Raw genomic sequence first — 21,364 nt, forward strand, 5'->3', positions numbered from 1 at the left:
CTTGAGAGGAAATGGACTGGAGATGGTTAAATTCTGTTGTATTTGTAGAAGCTATGAAAAACATAACTTCATGGCATTGTGACTTGTGAGTGAAACATTGCTGCTCCATCTCATGAACCCATTTCCCCCATTGTGTTCAAGGCACATACCAAATGTCCTGTTTCCAATGTCCCCCAGTACAGCAACTGGTGTAGGAACGCAGACTGTCATCATCTCATTGTGCATATGTGCCAGTAGCTGATGGAGCATTTAAGACAACTTAAAAAAACAACGGTCATCAGTGATGTTTAGATTGGAAAGCCGGAGCTCTAGAAAGATGCCCGAGTTTCCGACTTGGAATTCTGAGTTGGGGGACTGTTCAAAACCAGATGGACCTTGTTTTATTCAGAGTCCTAGCTGTCTTGAACCCACTGTATGAAGTCTGATATTTCTAGGTTCTCAGTTGTTTTGGATGCGGCAAGAGGTTGGAGAGGTGTGTGTGTGTTACTGAGAAACAGCATAGCCACATACTGTGTAATACAAATGTAATGTGTTAAGCCTAGCATTTCGTCTTATTGGTTGTTGAAAAAATAATCTAGGCTAATTCGTTTAAAACTATAGGCTAATAATATAACTTTAGTATAGCAAAAAATAGGCTAATTGTGACAGTGTAAAAACCTGATTTTATGGCGGTGCCTTAGCTAACTGTAGAAGCTACTTTTATTTCAAAAGTGCTGCACACATGGTGTACAACTAGAGTGGCTTCAGTTTGTCAGGGAGTAGGTTAGGAACTGCGCTCTGTGGAAATTGGATGGGTGTGCCCTGGCCAGCTCACTCCATGGGGAATTGCAGGCCCAAGATAACAATCACACAATCATGTTGGGCATATAGGCTAGGCCTAGTAGGGAGTTGTGTGGCTGTGGTCCGGCACTGCCTGACCATAATGGCAGCTGAGCAATGGATGACAAGCTTCAGGCATGACGCCACACAGGATGTGTAACCTAAGCTCAGTCAGTGTTTCCCATGGCTTAATCAACATCCATGGCTCCTTTTTTAAAGAAAATCTTCGATGGAAAAACATAATCAAATGTTTTCTTCACATACTTCGTAAACAACAGGCAGTTAAATGCTTACTTATGGGCCCTTCCCAACAATGCAGAGAGAAATAATAGAAAAGTAAAATGTGCAGTTGAAGTCAGAAATTTACATACACTGTAGTCAAATACATTTAAACACAGTTTTTGACAATTCCTGACATTTAATCAGAGTAAAAAGTCCCTGTCTTATGTCAGTTAGGACACCACTTTATTTTAAGAATGTGAAATGTCAGAATAGAGCGAATTATTTCTTTCTTTCATCACATTCCCTGTGGGTCAGAAGTTTACATGCACTCAATTAGTATTTGGTAGTATTGCCTTTTAAATTGTTTAAGTCAAATGTTTTGGGTAGCCTTCCACAAGCTTTCTACAATAAGTTGTGAATTTTGGCCCATTCCTTCTGACAGAGCTGGTGTAACTGAGTCAAGTTTGTAGGCCTCCTTGCTCTCACACGCTTTTTCAGTTCTGCCCACAAATGTTCTATGGGATTGAGGTCAGGGCTTTGTGATGACCACTCCAATACTTTGACATTGTTGTCCTTAAGCCATTTTGCCACAACTTTGGAAGTATGATTGGGGTCATTGTCCATTATAAAATAAAATACGGAACGGTTCCGTATTTCACTGAAAGAATAAACGTCTTGTTTTCGAGATGATAGTTTCTGGATTTGACCAATGACCTAAGGCTCGTATTTCTGTGTGTTATTATGTTATAATTAAGTCTATGATTTGATATTTGATAGAGCAGTCTGACTGAGCGGTGGTATGCAGCAGCAGGCTCGTAGGCATTCATTCAAACAGCACTTTCGTGCGTCTTGCCAGCAGCTCTTCGCTGTGCTTCAAGCATTGAGCTGTTTATGACTTCAAACCTATCAACTCCCGAGATTAGGCTGGTGTAACCGATGTGAAATGGCTAGCTAGTTAGCGGGGTGCGCGCTAATAGCGTTTCAAACGTCACTCGCTCTGAGACTTGGAGGGGTTTTCCCCCGCGGCTTTTGTGGAGCGATGGGTAACGCTGCTTCGAGGGTGGCTGTTGTCGTTGTGTTCCTGGTTCGAGCCCAGGTAGGAGTGAGGATAGGGACAGAAGCTATACTGTTACACTGGCGATACTAAAGTGCCTATAAGAACATCCAATAGTCAAAGGTTAATGAAATACAAATTGTATAGAGAGAAATTCCTATAATAACTACAACCTAAAACTTCTTAACTGGGAATATTGAAGACTCATGTTAAAAGGAACCTCCAGCTTTCATATGTTCTCATGCTCTGAGCAAGGAACTTAAATGTTAGCTTTTTTACGTGGCACATATTGCACTTTTACTTCTCCAACACTGTTTTTGCATTATTTAAACCAAATTGAACATGTTTCATTATTTATTTGAGACTAAATAGATTTTTATTTATGTATTATATTAAGTTAAAATAATCGTGTTCATTCAGTATTGTTGTAATTGTCATTATTACAAATATATATAAATAAAAAAATCATTGATTAATTGGTATCAGCTTTTTTTGGTCTTTCAATAATCGGTATCGGCGTTGAAAAATCATAGTCGGTCGACCTCTAGTAATGACGCAGAGCTACACAGAACAAAAGCAGAAAAATACAAAGTGCACACTTCCATCAGCTAACCAAGTTCAAGTCGAACAGTCATTTGAAAGAGTAAGAACATTTCAGCGAGACAAGTCAAAGGCGAAATCCATTGACGCAAAGATAATGAAATTCATTGCCCTTAACAATCAACCGTTCTCTGTTGTGGATGATGTTGGCTTTCGCCGACTGGTTCGAGCACCTCGAGCTCCGGTACACACTACCAAGTAGGTGTTATTTTTCAAATGTTGCCCTGCCGGAGTTACATGGTATTGTTGAAACCCACATCTATGAGCTACTTGCTATGGATGTCACTGCTATTAGCTTCACGACTGACATTTGGACCAGCGCTGTCCGCCCCATGAGCATGCTGATTCTGACAACACAGTGGGTCGACAAGGATTTCGTACTGAGGAAAGCCGTATTGCTCAAGAATGTTCTGGTTCTCATACTGCTGCTTCCATTTCAATGGCATTTGAGAACATGTTTGAAACATGAACACACTAGCTGGCTCCATTCGAACAACTGACTGAGAAATAATCTCAACTGCATCTGCAGCAGACGTGACGCCCTCTGTCATGGCATTGAAACGCCTGTTCAACAGAACTGCCGACACATACCGTGGGGTTAAAACTTGCAAAAGTACTCTACAAGAGGCTGTGAACAAGCGATTCGGTGGCATTCTCTCTGAGCCTCTACTGTGTCGCCACCATGCTCAATGCTAGGTACAAGGACCACTACTTTGATGCAGACAAGAAACAAGGTTTACGTGAAATGTTAGACACAGCTGGACAAGATGGAATTGGACGCAGCGACAGTGCACACCGAGGAAGAGAGGCCACGGACAGACAGAGCTGAAACTCCACTGCTTGACGTGTATGATGAAATCCTGGTTGAGACTGAGCAAATTGATAAAGAACCAGCACAGCAATTAAGTGAAATAAATAGGTTTTGATTATGTTTCACTGGTAATGGGGACATACGTAAATGTCAATAAAATAACTTTTTGTTCATTTGTGTGTGTAACTATTTAACTGTATAAGAATGCTTAAAATGTTTATTATCGGTATTGGGTTTTTTGGCAAGGAAAATATCGGTTATCAGCATCAGCCAAAAATGTTGTTTCGGTGCATCCCTAGTTTTAACCATGTTTTGAAACTACATGGTGTTTGTACATTTTTCTTTTTACATTTATCTTTTGGAACAAGCTTATATTTTGGGTTCTGATAGGGTATGATTGTTGAACTAACCTCATAAGTTATATTCTTGAAGAATCATTGGGTACATATTAGGCATGCACGGGAGAGGACAAGTGCCCGTATTAGGACCTGCTCCGCTTCCTGTTTGAGGCAGGGTCATACTCTAGGGATGTTGTAGAGCATGAACCTGCAGGAGCGAGTCACGGCTTTGTTTGTCGAGAACAACAGGGTCTTGTCCCGGGTCATGTCAAGGTTCTTTGCACTGGGGGACACTGTGGAGTCAACCGTGATGGAGAGGTATTTGAGCGGGCAGACCTTCCCCGGGAGGAAGAGCAGCTCCGTCTTGTTGAGCTTGAGATGGTGAGCCGACATCCAAGCTAAGATATCTGCCAGGCACGCAGAGATGCGTGTCGCCATCTGGGTGTTAGAAAGGGGGAAGGAGGAAGATGACAACAATGTTAAGCTTGAGTGGACAAGTGACAGTGACGTCATGGAATTCAAATGGGGAGAGGGAGAAAAGAGAATCTCCACTTAGGAGAAATGAGTAGCCATGTGCCACTACTGCGATGGCTCTCTCACTAGGAGAGAATATGGATAACTGAGTTTCATATTATTCTTTGTAACTCTTTCTAAGGTGGCTAAGTGGCTGCAATTTATGGAACATGCCAAAACTTAGGAGATAACATTTGATGGTGAATTCAAATACGTTTTCCCTAAATCAATGCTTCTGATAAATCAAGCTCCAGAACCAGCCATAGAACCAGCTGGCTAATCATTTGAATACAGTATAGTAAAAAAGAAAAACCCAGCAACAACATTTAACATTAGCTATCTAGATAAGGTTAGCAGGATAGCAAGCTAGCTAGATAAAATTAACATGCTAGCTAGCTACACTGACAGCTGTCAGTACCCTATTTGTTGATTTTTATCAACTCCGTGGAAATTCCCACACCCAATTCGTGAACATGTTTAAGTAGCCTTCGTCATTCTTCATAGGTGGAACCTAAAGATGCATTTCCTCTCAAGGACAGGAAATTACATTGAAATAGTAGTGACAACTTTAAATGCCCCATGAAACCAATGCCATACCATGTCAAAAGAACCAACTCATACAGGCAATGTGTATGGTTGGACCCAGTCAGTGTTACCAATCACAGTAGTGTGATCATGTGCTGTAGACAAAGACTTGGCACAATTCAGTGTTGTTGACTACAGTCTTCATGTAAACATGACCAGAGAGAGGGCCAGCCTCTCCACACACTAAGGTTGCTTCCCAAATGTCACCCTATTCTCTATGTAGCACACTACTTTTGGCCAAAGATTTGGTTTAAAAAGTAGGGCCAGTTTCCCAGTATTATTTTCCATAGCAAAAATGAAAACACAAAGCAGACTAGAGCTGACCCCATTTAGTCGACTGGTCAATAGGCTGTTGGTCGACCAAATTTCTTTCTGTTAATGCATTCAATATATTATTATTATGAGTCGTGTACCGTTCTGATTGTTGGAGTGGATGTGTTGTTTGCAGAGCTCACCAACCAAAGTTTTGGTTTATATAATTCCAATTCATGAGTTTTGTCAATTTATTAATTGTCTTTTGTTCAGTAAGGACACACACCTGATTTTGCATATAAATGTAGGCTACCTGACCTGTGTGCAAATGTACCCCTATAAATGTGTCCATTTGGGGACCTCTGGTACTATTTCTGATTGTCTTATATCACCACCAGTAATGAGTTTTGAGCTTAAAGCTTAAAAAAAAAGAAATAAAGATTACAAATATCACATCAAACAGCAAGTAAACAGTCTGTTTTTAGAATCCATTGAGAATGACAATAGTTACTCAATGTATTTTACAATTATTTCCAACTATCTCCCTTTCAATAACCAGTCGGTATGAAAGGGAAACATGTAATGTTCTAACCCAGTGGAAACGTCATAAAATACCTCATTTAATTCTTATCTCTTGCACAAATAGCCTACAGTTGTGTCTGTCCCGAGGGCCCAGAATATTGTTGTTGCAAGTTTGCTAGCTGGAGCTTCGGGACAGATACAGTTGATAAGTCGATACAATGTTTCAAGTTTGTTGTAGACAGCCATGCGTAGCCAATTGGATTTCTCAGGTATTTTTTTATCAGGGTATTTTTGACCTGCAGGCCGCAATTTTTTGTTGGCTTTATGTAGGATGTTTTTACATAGTTGACAATAGGAGTTACTTTTAGATTTGTATAATTGTATTTTTAGATTGAATTCAGATTAACCACATGACAATGATTTTGAGTTACAAAGCCTATTATAAATTAAATATAACCGTTGCACAAAAATGTGCATATGAAAATCATAACTGATATGCAGATCGGTAGAAATGGTAAGATATAAATTGGCACTCCAAATGGAAAAGGGTGCCGACGCCTGGTGTACTTCAGGAGTTTAACGGCAGGATCTGAGAAGGTCTGCAGCAGTGGGAGGAGAAGGGCTGGGAACAGGTGTTTTTCTTCTAGTTTGGCTATCTTAAACTATTGCTTCCTCTTGAGTCATTTGTGTGTCTTAATTATTGAATCAAACCGTGTGCATAAAGTGTCAGACAAGCTCAGTACATATAGTTTATTTTATTAAAACACAGGGTGTGTCTATATATGGAAAAATACACTCTTTACAATTTCGGTTTTCGCCAGACATTATTGGACCCATGCCGTCCGAAAAGTTATACTTTGTATTACTAATCTGTCCATAAAACATTCTTCCAAGAGTCTTGATGATCATCCAGGTGCTTTTTGGCAAACTTGACTCATCTTTGGATGAGATGGGTCCCATTAAGTCTGGCGAAAACCAAACACTGCATTCCACGGTAAGACCCTCATACCAACGGTCAAGCATGGTGGTGGTAGTGTGATGGTTTGGGGATGCTTTGCTGCCTCAGGATCTGGACAACTTGTCTTAATAGAGGGAACCATGAATTTAGCTCTTTATCAAAGAATTCTACAGGAGAATGTCAGGCCATCCGTCTGTAAGGTGAAGTGCAGCTGGGTCGTGCAACCAGACAATGATCCAAAACACACAATCAAGCCTACATGAAAATGATTAAAAAGCAACACATTTGAAGTTTTAAAATGGCCTAGTCAAAGTCCTAATTGAGATGTGGTAGGACTTGAAATAAGCAGGTCATGCTTAAAAACCCGCAAATGTTGCAGAGTTAAAGCAGTTCTGCATGCAAGAGTGAACCAAATTCCTCCACTGCGATGTGAGAGACTGGAAGCATCAACAACTACAGGAAGCATTTAGTGGCAGTCATTACTGCTGAAGGTGGCACAACCAGTTATGTGTAAGGGGGCAGTTATTTTTCACACAGGGGAATTAGGATTTGCATAAATAAAATAGTATACATTTTTTAGCTCAGGTTCCCTTTATCTAATATTAGGTTTTGGTTGAAGATCTGATAACATTCCGTATCAAAAGCATGTAAAAATAGAGAAAATCAGAAAGGGGGCAAATACTTTTTCACGGCACTGTATAGGGTGCCATTTCAGATGCATGCTGCCTCTTTCTGAATAAGAGACTCTTGTGTTCTATTTTTGAACTGCAATACTGCTGCTTGGCTTGCTGCTATCTCAGCAGAGCAAGTCAACAAGAACATGCCCCCATTCCCCAAGCTAAGCCATTGTTTAGGACAGAGCAGTTCCGGGCTGGCCCTCAACTGGGCAAACTGAGGAAGCTGGATGTGTGTGTGTGTGTGTACTGTTTGGCAGATATTAATATTACCTGTTGACAAGTGTAGTTCTTCAGCCAAGCCATGTCAAAATTAGTTAGGATTAGTTGGTACCTTTCGCCCCAATATAGTTTTCTTCATGTTGGATTTGTCACGTTCTGAGCTGAGAGGGTGATGCAGATGGACTGTCATCGAGAGGAGAGTTTTGTTAAGGAGAAATGTTCCAGCTTTGTATAATGGTACATGATTGCACTTGAAGAACAGTGCAGATCAGATGCAAGGTTTGGGAACAGAATGACGCACAAACAGCACAAACCGTTATTCTGTTGCCAAACTTTGCATCTAAATGTGTTGTTGTAAGAAATGTCTGTGGAAATTGTTCAAAGTAGTCATTGTGCATGGAGTTGTATTGCTTGTTTAACTTTGTAGTCATTGTTTTTTTAGTTTGTTCACTTTAAAATGTATGCCAATCTGAGTCTCAGAATAGTTTCTTGGCTGCAGTTGACTGAGTGTCTTCCGTCAGTTATTTGAGATATGCTCCATAGCACCGAGAGGTCAGAGAAGTATGTGTGCCTGTGTTTGTGTGTGGCACCAGTGAGAGAGAGTTTCCAACATGGGTCCGCCTGAGGCCAAGTATTTGTTTAGTGATTCAGACAAGAGAAAGAAATAACTGTTGGAAGTATCTTACTTTGCTCTTCCTGTCTCTCCCATGACTCTGCCATCTCTCCTCTCTGGCTCTGTTCAGGATTACAGGAGTAGACTAAATGATGTCACAGGGGATTTAAAAGCCTGTTCCCTGAGATTCTACAGGCTTCAGGGAGACTGGACAAAATAGGAAGACATGCATGCTTCCATGTGCCTGTCTTTTCCTGTTCTGTTTTCCCTCTGGCAGGCTTCTCAACACTATCCTTGGCGGTGTCCTTCACAAGACCCTCCCGGGCTGATTAGTGTGTTAATGAATATGGTGGGCTCTGGGCAGTGTTACCCCTCTGATTACCCCTCAGATTTTTTCCAGTAGCCGTGGCAAAGGTAGCATAAGGGGGACGCAGAGATTTCTTTTGCTCTTTTAACCCACGAGAGTTGATATCAGTGCCCCTTTGGAAATCGAATTAGCATAATAAGAAAATCCCTATATAAATCTGCCTGTTTAGAGGCGGCTACAAGCTCCGCTCCGTGTGTGCACACGGGTGGAGTCGTTTTCTGGGGGGCAGTAGACTCTTTTCGTTGCATTCCATGCAGAGAGAAAGTCCGCCTTGTGTAGTATATAACCGCTAGGGGCTTGGGAGCCAGAGTAGCTGACCAAGTAAGAGGGGCCGAGGCAAGAGGGGCCAAGGCACTCTTTTTGACTCTAGTTAGTGACAACATTTGAACTTCCGATCCGGTGTGATGCCTGTTTACAAATACTAGCTAGCTAGCTACTTGTTAGCCTAGTCTGGTGTTATGTGCTTTACAACACTCCTTTTTAGCCACAGGAGCAGAAGCAAGCATGTCTCTTTTTGAATTTCAATTGCTGTAAATTGGGCAGAAATCTCCAGGGATTTTGGGGATCATTTGAATTATCCTTTTTGTGTGGATAACATTATTGGATCCCAGCTTCGGCAAACTCAGGCAGGGAGGACTACAACTACAAGGACTCTCCTCAAATGGTCCTGACGGCAGTCTGCGACGCAAGGTAACACTTCATCACCGTGGGCGCATATGGTCGGGAGGGAGATGCGGGAATCTTCTCACAAAGCAAGTTTGGCTCCCAACTCATTGCAGGCCAGCTGCCACTACAAAGGCCAGAGTGCTTGTTGGGGACCCAAACACTGAGCCTGTATGTCTTCGTGGGATACAAGGCGTTCCATCTCAGGGTAAACCTGATGGAACCAGATCTGGGTAAGATACGCTAAATACATGTGACTATATACATAGGATGTGAAAATTATATCAATATAGACATTGAAATGATATGCATAAAAGTGAACAGGCATCTTAGTAAGAGAATAGGGGCTTATGTCCAAAGCATATGCTACACAGTTGTTACAGTACATATTTCATAACCTTCATGTTCCTGTTCAATGCTAATGGAAATGCTTATTTTATTCAAAGGTTCTTCTGGCCTTGATGACACCAAGAAGATCTACAACTACCTCCACTCAAGCCACAAGAATTTCAGAGAACTGCTTTGGGATCCTTGCTGCAAGATGTTGATGTTGCCCCAGAGACCATTGTGAAGGCCTGCATGGCCCTGCACAATTAGCTTTGCACCACATTCACTAATCATTGACAACACAGTCATCACTCCACAACCACTGGGGACCTGCGTACAGGAGAGTGGAGACAGTTTCCTGGACCCAAGAAACATGTAAACATTGGAGTGTGCTTTGGAAAACATGTCCACACATGCGTTTCTTTCAATGTCTGTTTATGACGTGGTCCTACACGCTTGGTTTTGCTGTTTAGATTTGGCTGTTTTTCTCACAATAAAGTACCACCATGACAATCACTTCATCCTTGTTTTAGTTTTTCATATTTTTTGGAGGCTAGACCCTTAAGACATTTACCTGACCTTGTGTCATGTGTAGTGGCCTTTCATCTAAGACTTTCCTGCTATGGTACATGGTTGAGACTGATTGTTCAGCTCTAGACAATAGACCCTCAAGACATTAACATCATCTACATAACAAGGTTGTACATGGTCATGTAGTGGTCTTTCAGTGGAGTCCGCCCTGCTATGGTACATGGGTGAGTGTCCAGCTGTAGACAATAAAGACCCCCCCCCCCAAGACATTAACCTCATCTACATAGCTCATGTACAAAGAAGTACAAGTTTACTTAGTGACTGATGAATTGAAAACAGTAATAACCAGGCAAATACATTTGCAGACCTTTTTAGATATTTACTATCACAAGAGGAAAATAGTGATATGTAACACACAGGTGAAAAGTGATGAAAGGGAAGATAAAAGATGCAAAGTAACCACCAGTAACATGTGAATGAGGAAATAAGTCAATATATATATAAAAATAAAAAAAACAGTGAATAAGAAATAAAGCACATAACAGTTTCTGGGGAGCGGACGGAGCAGACATGTCCCTGAGAAACGGGGTTATCAGAAGGATTAGACACAATCCATCGTACGTACCTACACCATGACGTCGTAGACGGCCTTTTGTGCCGTTTCTATAACTCCATTTCTTTAAGTCCTCCATCTGCTGTCTTCCTCTTCAGGCCATTGGACCTGGGCGGGGAGATGGGGCGGAGGTTGATGGAGTTGCAGGGCAGAGGGCAACGGGGCACCTGGATGGTGCATTGGGTGTTGGTGAGAAGGGCCTGGGCGTTGGGGAAAGGGAGGAGATGAATCAATGGACCCTCAGGGCTCTGCTCTGTCTCTAGAGTTGTCCCAAACACCCCTACCTTCCAAAATCTACACGCAGATGGCAGAAATACATTCGAATACAATGCATGCAATCTTAAAACATCTCCATGGGCTCCTTTTGAGTTTTGAGAATGTTTACCCAAAATAACTGAATTCATGAACATCTCAATTTAATTAGCACACACACAACACTGTCTATTTTCAGATGTTTGAACTAGCCCTGCTAATAATTATAATTTGACAACACAGGCACGGAATATTCCCCAGTCACAATTTCTTCCAGCCAGAAAAGAGCTGATTTCACATGTTCTAACGAGGTCTACGAAACGTAAGATCACAAACACACACAATGACGAAGACACCAATATGACAGATACGGTGTGTACATCTGAGAATGTTTCACGTTAACACAAAGCCAATCCAGTTGTCAGACAATCAGTGGGGGACACACCCTAGTGGCAGCCCCACTCCTAGTCTCCTCACCCTTTTCAGATTGCGAACACACTGGTCCCGAATCTTTCTTCGTGTTTCTTTTGATATCAGTATCCCTGTTCAAATTTCGTGAGTTCTCCCTCCAGCTGTTGTTTTTTTGCGTGCTTGTCGGAATACGACCTCATTGAAGGGTTGTAAAGGTTCTCGTGTTCTCACCAGCTTGCACAAGGCACTCCTCAAAACTGCCCCTCAGTCTATGCAAGGAATGACATGTCGGTCTCAAAAAACTGCTTTGAGTTTAGCCCGTGTACCAGTAAAAAAATAAAATATGGAAGTAGTATAGAGCCTGGTTAAATATGGGTAAACAAAATGGTATAATTTCCTGATCTTTCTTAAAAACTAACTTCCTTTTGATATATTTTGTGACTTTTTTTCTGTGTATGAATCTGTTATTCAATGTGTTTCTATGGGCTACGTCAGCCTGCAGGTCAGCCTGCAGGCGCCCGGCTCGCCACAAGGAGTTCCTAGAGCGCGATGAGCCAAGTAAAGCACCCCCCCTGGCCAAACCCTCCCCTAAACCGGACGACGCTGGGCCAATTGTGTGCCGCCCTATGGGACTCCCGATCACAGCCGGTTGTTATGCAGACTGGGATCGAAGCCGGGTCTGTAGTGACGCCTCTACCACTGTAGATGCAGTGCCTTAGAACAAAAACATAAACACAACATGCAACAATTGCAAAGATTTTACTGCATTATAGTTCATGTAAGGAAGTCAGTCAATTGAAATAAATGAATTAGACCCTAGTCTATCGATTTCACATCACTGGGAATACAGATATGCATCTGTTGGTCACAGATACCTTATAAAAAAGGTTGGGGTGTGGACCAGAACCAGTTAGTGTCTGGTGTGACCACCATTTGCCTTATGCAGCATGACACATGTCCTTCGCATAGAGGGATAAGGCTGTTGATTGTGGCCTGTGGAATGATGTCACACTCTTCAATGGCTGTGCGAAGTTGCGGCGACTGTAACACGTTTCATACTCGTCGATCTAGAGCATGCTCATGTGTGACGTCTGGAAAGTATGCAGGCCATGTAAAGTGTTGGTCCCATTTTTCATGAGCTGAAGTAAAAGATACCAGAAATTGACTGATTTCCTTCTATGAACTGTAACTCAGTCAAATATTTGAAATTGTTGATTTTATAATTTTGTTCAGTATACCATGGAAATTGTTGCAACACAATTCCAGGCAGCCTTTGCTCATGCACCCATACGTTTACCAGTCAAATTGCCAGAGTTAGAGCTTCCAAGCCCATTCTATTCATTCTATTTCTATGAATAGCCCCTCCAGGCTATTCATAGTAGCTCTTTGGTGAATGATAACAGGTGGGGAAATGACTGTGAATGAGCAGTGACTGAGTCTTTGAAGTTCAATAAAACCTCCAGGCTTTACTGTAGCTTTCGTGTGACCTGACCAGGAAAACCTCCTGGCCCCTAGTCATTTTAAGTATAGTTGAAATCCAGGGCATTCAAAGCCTGTATGACATTGATTCTTCTTCTCAGATAGCAGCCTTAACTCTGAATCATTATGTCTGCTTGTTTGCATTGCTGTGTGGTTTAACAGTACATCTTTCTCCTCTCTCCTCTTTCTTTCTTTCTTTCTTTCTTTCTTTCTTTCTTTCTTTCTTTCTTTCTTTCTTTCTCTTTCTCGATCTCTTCTCCTCTCTTCTCTCCTCCTATCTTTCTTTTCTTTTCTTTCCTTTCCTTTCTTTCTTTCTTTTCTTTCTTTTCTTTCTTTCTTTCTCTGCAGAAAATGCAGAGTCGGGGGACCTGAAGCATTTCTTTGACCAGTACTACTCTCACATCTACTATGTGTTCTTTGAGAACTTTGTTATCATTGAAGTCAGTCTCAAACAAAAAGGTGAGAATAAAAGTTTGAGAATAGTCTGGTTGGTTGAAATGAATGTTATTTTCACATTATTACAGGATGTTTTACAGTCGCTAGTCATGGTGACACTGGTATTGTTTCAGACACTTCCTCACGTTCTCTTCTCTTTTGCAGGTCACAAATCACAAAGGGAAGAACTTGACTCCATTCTTTTCATATTCGAGGTAAGACAGTTACTTCTGCAATATTGAGGAGTTGTTTTAAATGAGTGTCCCAATTATTTTGAGAGGGATGGATTCTGAATGCGTAGAAAGCAGAATGGAGTAGGTGTAACAGAGAGTTGGCCTAACCCCCCCCCCCCCCCCCCCCAAGCAGGTTAATGTGTAGGCTACTGTAAATCAGAAAATGGAGTGCTTCTTTCTGTGTTTGCTTGACAACTCCTCAATCCTCATGTGTGGAATATCCCCCCCCCACACACACACACACACATACATACACACCCACACACATACATACACACCCATACATACATACATACACACCCATACATACATATACACACACACACACGCATACATACACACACACACCCACACACATACATACACACCCATACATACATACATACACACCCATACATACATACATACACACCCATACATACATACATATACACACACACACACACACGCATACATACACACACACACACACACACACACACACACACACACACACACACACACACACACACACACACACACACACACAGGATCAAAATGATCCTGCCAACATGCACACACACATACTGTAGGCATTGTCTTGTTTTGTGTCATATTTATAGACCTAGACAGTGAGCTGAAAGGCAGGTTTATGGTCACAAAAAAAAAATGGGTGTCTGTTTGCCAAACAGCTAGTGGCCTTTTACCAGTTCACATGGGTGTGAATGAGTCATGTGGCATTACATCTTCATAGTCTCCTTACAGGTAGGACCCAGTCCTCCTGCTGCAGTTGACCTCACATCTAAGGCCAGTGATACTTAAAAAGTTTCCCTGAGAGAACTGCCTTTCCTCTCCATGTGTGTCAGACGAGGTGACCGGGATTAAGTAGTTGCAGGTGTTGAAATGTGTGAGATTAGTCATACTAGTCTCACTAGTCTTCCTTTCAAAGATTTCCCTGGAAAGGTGTCTTCACCTCACCTGTCCCTTGTTGTCTCATGGTCTTCTTCGTATGGAGTCAGAGACGTCTACCGCTTGGCTGATGATATAGCTCATCCACAACAGAGGCTAGACCACTGACATTCTTTGGACAATTGACATTATATTCTCCAATGAAGATGGATTCATTTGTTTCAACCCCGTAGTAATACTGACACTGGCTTTCATACCACTCCTAACTGTTGTATTCTATGTTCTGTTAACAGAAAATTCTGCAACTCCTACCAGAGCGAATACAAGCACGATGGCAGTTCCACAGCATAGGTACATTTATACTAGGCCTTTGTACATGTTGTGTTGCCATTGAGTGTGGACATCTTCATCAGATGAGTGGGAATGTGTGTGTTTTGCTCTAGATCAGGGATGGGCAAACATTTTATGTGGGTGAACGCATCATTTTTGAAGCCCCCCTCTTGACAGTTGATAGTTCATTTCCTGCAATTCTACACATTTTGCCGTGAGGTTTAGATGACATTTTGCCAGTTGCCCATCCCTTCTCAAGACTTTACCTCATGATCAGACATTTGGTCCCATCATGTGTTTGAAAAGCAGGTTAAGCCAGTTAAGTGTGTATCAGGCCCTTACCAATGTCTGTATTAGTACTGACTGTAGCCACATGATTTGTAACATGCATTTGGAGTGAGAGTGAAGCATATTAGTGCACTGCCCTCTCCTCACCCCTCCACTAGGTGGTCTCTCCTTTTCCACTGCCCTCTCCTCACCCCTCCACTAGGTGGTCTCTCCTTTTCCACTGCCCTCTCCTCACCCCTCCACTAGGTGGTCTCTCCTTTTCCACTGCCCTCTCCTCACCCCTCCACTAGGTGGTCTCTCCTTTTCCACTGCCCTCTCCTCACCCCTCCACTAGGTGGTCTCTCCTTTTCCACTGCCCTCTCCTCACCCCTCCACTAGGTGGTCTCTCCTTTTCCACCGCCCTCTCCTCACCCCTCCACTAGGTGGTCTCTCCTTTTCCACTGCCCTCTCCTCACCCCTCCACTAGGTGGTCTCTACTTTTCCACCGCCCTCTCCTCACCCCCTCCACTAGGTGGTCTCTCCTTTTCCACTGCCCTCTCCTCACCCCTCCACTAGGTGGTCTCTCCTTTTCCACTGCCCTCTCCTCACCCCTCCACTAGGTGGTCTCTCCTTTTCCACCGCCCTCTCCTCACCCCTCCACTAGGTGGTCTCTCCTTTTCCACTGCCCTCTCCTCACCCCTCCACTAGGTGGTCTCTCCTTTTCCACCGCCCTCTCCTCACCCCTCCACTAGGTGGTCTCTCCTTTTCCACTGCCCTCTCCTCACCCCTCCACTAGGTGGTCTCTCCTTTTCCACCGCCCTCTCCTCACCCCTCCACTAGGTGGTCTCTCCTTTTCCACCGCCCTCTCCTCACCCCTCCACTAGGTGGTCTCTCCTTTTCCACTGCCCTCTCCTCACCCCTCCACTAGGTGGTCTCTCCTTTTCCACCGCCCTCTCCTCACCCCTCCACTAGGTGGTCTCTCCTTTTCCACTGCCCTCTCCTCACCCCTCCACTAGGTGGTCTCTCCTTTTCCACCGCCCTCTCCTCACCCCTCCACTAGGTGGTCTCTCCTTTTCCACCGCCCTCTCCTCACCCCTCCACTAGGTGGTCTCTCCTTTTCCACCGCCCTCTCCTCACCCCTCCACTAGGTGGTCTCTCCTTTTCCACCGCCCTCTCCTCACCCCTCCACTAGGTGGTCTCTCCTTTTCCACTGCCCTCTCCTCACCCCTCCACTAGGTGGTCTCTCCTTTTCCACTGCCCTCTCCTCACCCCTCCACTAGATGGTCTCTCCTTTTCCACTGCACTGAGACCACTGTGCAGTTGGATACAAAGCCCACCCTGAGAAAGCCAAGGACCTGGGGATGAGGGTCTCCCAGGTCTGACCGAGAACTCTGACATGTGCTGTAGTATTGGGGGCGGGGCTGGTTGGGTGTGGTAAGGGCAGGGGGAGTGGCAGTCCGGTTGTTGATATTCCATGTGATGCGTTTTGTTGTCCTCACAGGCCTCATTCTGAAGAAGTTGTTGCACACTGGGAACTCGTTAAAGGTACATCAGAGTGGTCCTTCATTCGCCAGTAGCATCGCCAGTAACCAACCTGCCTCTGTACATGCAGTACTTCTGTTTTTGCTGTTGCCTTCGTCTTTCGCAATGGTGTTGACTGCTATGGGTATTTGGAAATAGAATGCTCATAAATATAGAAAGGCGATTCTATTTCTGTTCCTGACTGTGTCTCTCTCCCCTGTAGATCCGAAGGGAGGGTGTACGTCTGTTCCTGCTATGGATGCAGGCCTTGCAAGGCAACGCACTGAGAGAGCAGCTATGGATTTTTGCCTGTCTGATCCCTGGCTTCCCATCTCCCCAGTCAGAGCTTGGCCCTCGAACCCTGGACAACCTGGTCAACCCCCCTCTCAGCCTCCAGGAGAGTTAGTATCTCTACACCTATCACCTTGCTAGTGACTGTAGTTATAAGGAAAAATCTTGAGGTTGACCATTCCAGACCTGCCAACATGCATGCATTTTGCGTACCAACTACGCAATTCTCTGTCCGTGTACGCAGGTTCGAGATCCAATGTTAAAAGTACACAGAAATGAATAGGGCCTGATTTAAAATATATATATTAATAATAGTAATGTAATTACACTTGAATAAAAAATGAATCCACTGAGGAAATCTAACATCCCGATTATCAAGCCTCAACATACAGACATGTACGGATGCAACATACAGACATGTACGGATGCAACATACAGACGTACGGAATTTGTGTCAATGGACATGTAGATAAAAACATCATTATTGGACGTAGCTATGCCCTGTCTGCCCCTCCTCCTGTTTGTTGTGATAAGTGTTGAGTTTGCCGACTGTCAGCTGTATGTAAACACATGGACAAATCCATTTTTGACTCCGTGTGTTGTGGAAAGGTAAACACTAATTGTTTCAAGCTAACGTTAGTGAACATAAGATGGACATTCAGTGTGCTCTAAAGTGCCAGCCGTTCACTCGCATTTTCTAGTGAAAGAAATTAAATGCAAATGTCGCATTTGTGCGAGTGTGATATACATTTTATTCAGCGTCCCATTCGTTGTATTTTCCACGTAACATTACGAGGATCACGCAACCTGATGGACTGTAACTGTCACAAAAAGCATTGCAAAGTATAATCAAAAATAAATATTAACATCTTGGCATTAAATGGAGTCGTGAGTTTAGAATACTGTGTGATGGAGAATGAATGAGTGTCAGGTATTATCTACAGAGGCAATGCTTCTAAAATGCCTTTGCAATAGATTTGAGATTTTATACATTTTGAAAATCTGAAATGATGTATGCGCTGCAAAGATTCAATAGGCACCTTTTACATAGGCCGAAACAGCGGACTCTTCTAGCGGACAGTGTTCAGATTCTCTTTGCGGGTAGCCTACTTAAGCTTTGTGTAACCAGTTTGCGGTCTTTCAACGCGATCATTTGTGTTTGTTTTTATTTTTTCGAAATGATTTTGCTTTTAGAATTGCTTAGGAACCGTGTCTAAAAAGCCAATACTTGTGAGCTGGCCCTGGTGATTGGCCCTGTTTGAGAGGTGACGAGCGTTCCTCTACTATAGAGACTAAACTTGGGAGCATGTGCTACGAAAAACGTTATAGATAGTTATCTCTAATTTGCCCGTGCGCTTCTGGTACTCAGTAAAAAGTTGGACAGGGTTGGCAGGTCTGCTGTTCTGCAGCCTAAACATATTTCAGATTCAAACTCCTATGGCCAATGTCAAACCTAATTATCAGTCAAGCCCATGGGGCTGATTTATTTAGCTTTTTATCCTTTTTTATCTCCTCCTATATTGCTTTCCCTTCTTCTTCCATTCCTTCAGCTCAAGTGACTCCAGAAGAGATCAGTCCCCTGGTCCCTCCTCAGGCAGGGGATAGAGCCCAGGAAGACCTCACAGGATACTTTCTAGAGGCTCTTCTGAAATACATGGTAAACCAGGTACTCTTCCCTTAATTACTAACACTGCTAACATGCTTGGCATGGATGCATTACCTACTACCTACCAGCGAGCCTTTTGAGATGGACGTCTGTCTGTCTGCATGCTGAGAAGTGCAAATGACCGTAACCCCCTGAAAACTTCCTTACATCATGTTAAGTCACCCACAATGAACTCAGTTCAAAATTAAACGGGATCAACACCATAGCTCATATGTATAGCTCAAACTCATTATTAACGCTGAGTTGCATCGGCATGCTTTTGCTGCAGTGTACTGTATGCTCACACACAAACACACTGAGTTAACGGCTGCTCTCTCTCTCTCTCTCTCCCTGCCACAGACAGTGCCTCCTCTCACCCCCTGTCTCTGGTCCTGTTTCTGTAATGCTCTTTGTTAACAGTAGTCTCTTGTTGTCTTTCCCCCTGCAGGCCAAAAGTCTGGAGTGGAAGTGTAAAGACAACCACGAGAAGGGCTTTGCATTCCTGTTTGGAAACTTCAAGAAATATTACCTGCCGCACATATTCCCCAACTTCTCCAAGGAGACCAGTTTGTACCATCCCATACTGGGTGAGGAGACAAATTTGAATTAGTATGAGCGAAAGAAACAGATAGGTCTTTGTTTATATACATTCTAAAGCTGATTCTTAGCTTTGCATTTTACTATAGTGGTGCAGTGTTCATAGAAGTACATTGATACCCTTTTGGTACTACTGAGCCGAGCTGAGCTGGCATGGTTATACATCAGAGCCAGCACAGTATGAGTTGGGTCAACACAATGGTGTGAAGAGGGGAATAGTGATACATCAGTCTGTCCCCCCCCCCCCTCCAGAGGTTCCTTCGATGAGACCAAAGCCTTACTACAGTGTGGTGAAGAAAGAACCAGAGACCAACGAGGCAGTGTACTGTACCAAGGAGAGCCTCCTCAATGCCCGTGTCATCTTCATCCGCTGGCTGGTGTCCTTCTGGCTGGAGCCACGCTCCAACACTGGAACACACATCCCCGGGGTGGACGGAGAGAGGGAGAGCGTTCCAAAGAACATCCAGGTAATCACTGTATACACACCCGAGGGGAGAGTTTGCCTGGGTTAGCACAATGTATATATTATATCTAGGAATCATAGAGAGAGCGTGTCAAAAACATCCAGGTAATCACTGTATACACACCCGAGGGGAGAGTTTGCCTGGGTTAGCACAATGTATATATTATATCTAGGAATCATAGAGAGAGCGTGTCAAAGAACATCCAGGTAATCACTGTATACACACCCGAGGGGAGAGTTTGCCTGGGTTAGCACAATGTATATATTATATCTAGGAATCATAGAGAGAGCGTGTCAAAAAACATCCAGGTAATCACTGTATACACACCCGAGGGGAGAGTTTGCCTGGGTTAGCACAATGTATATATTATATCTAGGAATCATAGAGAGAGCGTGTCAAAAAACATCCAGGTTGGCCATGCAGGCAGCACATCTGAAGGGCAGAAGTATGCAGGGTTAGCATAACTATCTTGACATTAAACAAAGCCTCTGGGACAGCTTTTTTGTTGTGATATTTCTCTGTCTGTGGGATATACTAGTGAACCTCCAACTCATGTATTGTGTTACATACATTTCCAGTCCTTATGGAAGCATTAATGGTGGTTGTGTTTCTCTGGTTGTGTTCCAGAGGGCAGCAGCAGGGCTGGCAGCGCGGGGACATGGCCTGGGGGAGGACCTGGGCCCCAGGACAGACAGCCTGGACAGAGCGATTGGGTGTGAGCAGGAGCAGTCCCACTCCAACACCTCCACCCTGACGGAGAGGGAGCCCAGCTCCTCCAGCCTGTGTAGTATGGACGAGGAGCACCTCACTGACAAGGAGGTGGTGAGACGAGTCCTCTGTTCCTCCAGGACTAACGTCAACTTCATCACCGAGGTCTTCAGACAGGTACAGCACACATACTCAAACGCACAGTACATTGTGTATTGCTGGTTCTGGTTGTGATAAATATGTTTCCCTTCTTGGAACAATAAAGTTCTATTACTACTACTACTATGTTCTGAATACCCTGTAAAAGTCTGAATACCCCTGTAAAAGTCTGAATACCCCTGTCAAAGTCTGAATACCCCTGTCAAAGTCTGAATACCCCTGTCAAAGTCTGAATACCCCTGTCAAAGTCTGAATAACCCTGCAAAAGTCTGAATACCCCTGCAAAAGTCTGAATACCCCTGTAAAAGTCTGAATACCCCTGCAAAAGTCTGAATACCCCTGCAAAAGTCTGGTATTGTGTGGCTGTATGCCCCAAAGAGAGCAGAGAAGATAAACAAGTCTGCTCCATTTGAATCCACAGTGACATTGATGTGTTGTCCTCTTTTCTCAGGCCTTCCTGTTGCCGATGTGTGAGGCTGCAGCCATGAGGAAGGTGGTGCGGGTGTACCAGGAATGGTTCGCCCAGGAGGACAAGCCTGTGTTTATGAGGGAGCCGGAGGAAGAGAGGTTCTTTACCACGGTTGGAGGGATCAACCTAGAGCCTGTACCCCAGCAGGACGCTGAGAAGGAGGAGGTGAGAGCTGGGGCTTTGTGTGGGGGAGGATGGATGGAAGCACCAGGGTCCATTAAGGAATACATTTTGCAATGGAAAAGAACTCCTTGTTTCAGTCCGTTTTCTTACATTTGGTGTCTAATGAACACAACCCTCAACAAAGACAAGTAAGTACACATGATGGCGCCTGTCTTCATGGTATCTCAGTCTAACACTTCTTGTGGATGTCTTTCTGTGTCCTCAGGGGGTGAATAAAGTGTCTGAGAAAGAGCTGCTGGAGTACAGTGTGCATGCCGGTGTTCAGCCCACTCTACAGGTATTTTCTATTGCCCAACACATACACACATTATGATAAATCGGCAACCACATAAAGTCTTATTCTGGAAT

At 43.6% G+C, this 21,364-nt stretch overlaps 1 protein-coding gene across 1 annotated transcript in view; it reads left to right on the plus strand.

Annotated features, from left to right (window-relative positions):
- The window catches only part of LOC115138658 (ral GTPase-activating protein subunit alpha-1-like), a 118,666-nt gene that overhangs the window by 1,205 nt on the left and 96,097 nt on the right, over window positions 1-21,364 (plus strand). The window contains 11 exon segments of the mRNA XM_065025756.1: window positions 13,175-13,285; window positions 13,427-13,476; window positions 14,676-14,733; window positions 16,481-16,524; window positions 16,724-16,901; window positions 18,342-18,448; window positions 18,885-19,023; window positions 19,286-19,500; window positions 20,125-20,382; window positions 20,816-20,998; window positions 21,222-21,293. Of these exon segments, the coding sequence (XP_064881828.1) occupies window positions 13,175-13,285; window positions 13,427-13,476; window positions 14,676-14,733; window positions 16,481-16,524; window positions 16,724-16,901; window positions 18,342-18,448; window positions 18,885-19,023; window positions 19,286-19,500; window positions 20,125-20,382; window positions 20,816-20,998; window positions 21,222-21,293 (1,415 nt within the window).

This window comes from Oncorhynchus nerka, linkage group LG12 (assembly GCF_034236695.1).
Source record: "Oncorhynchus nerka isolate Pitt River linkage group LG12, Oner_Uvic_2.0, whole genome shotgun sequence".
Taxonomy (NCBI): domain Eukaryota; kingdom Metazoa; phylum Chordata; class Actinopteri; order Salmoniformes; family Salmonidae; genus Oncorhynchus; species Oncorhynchus nerka.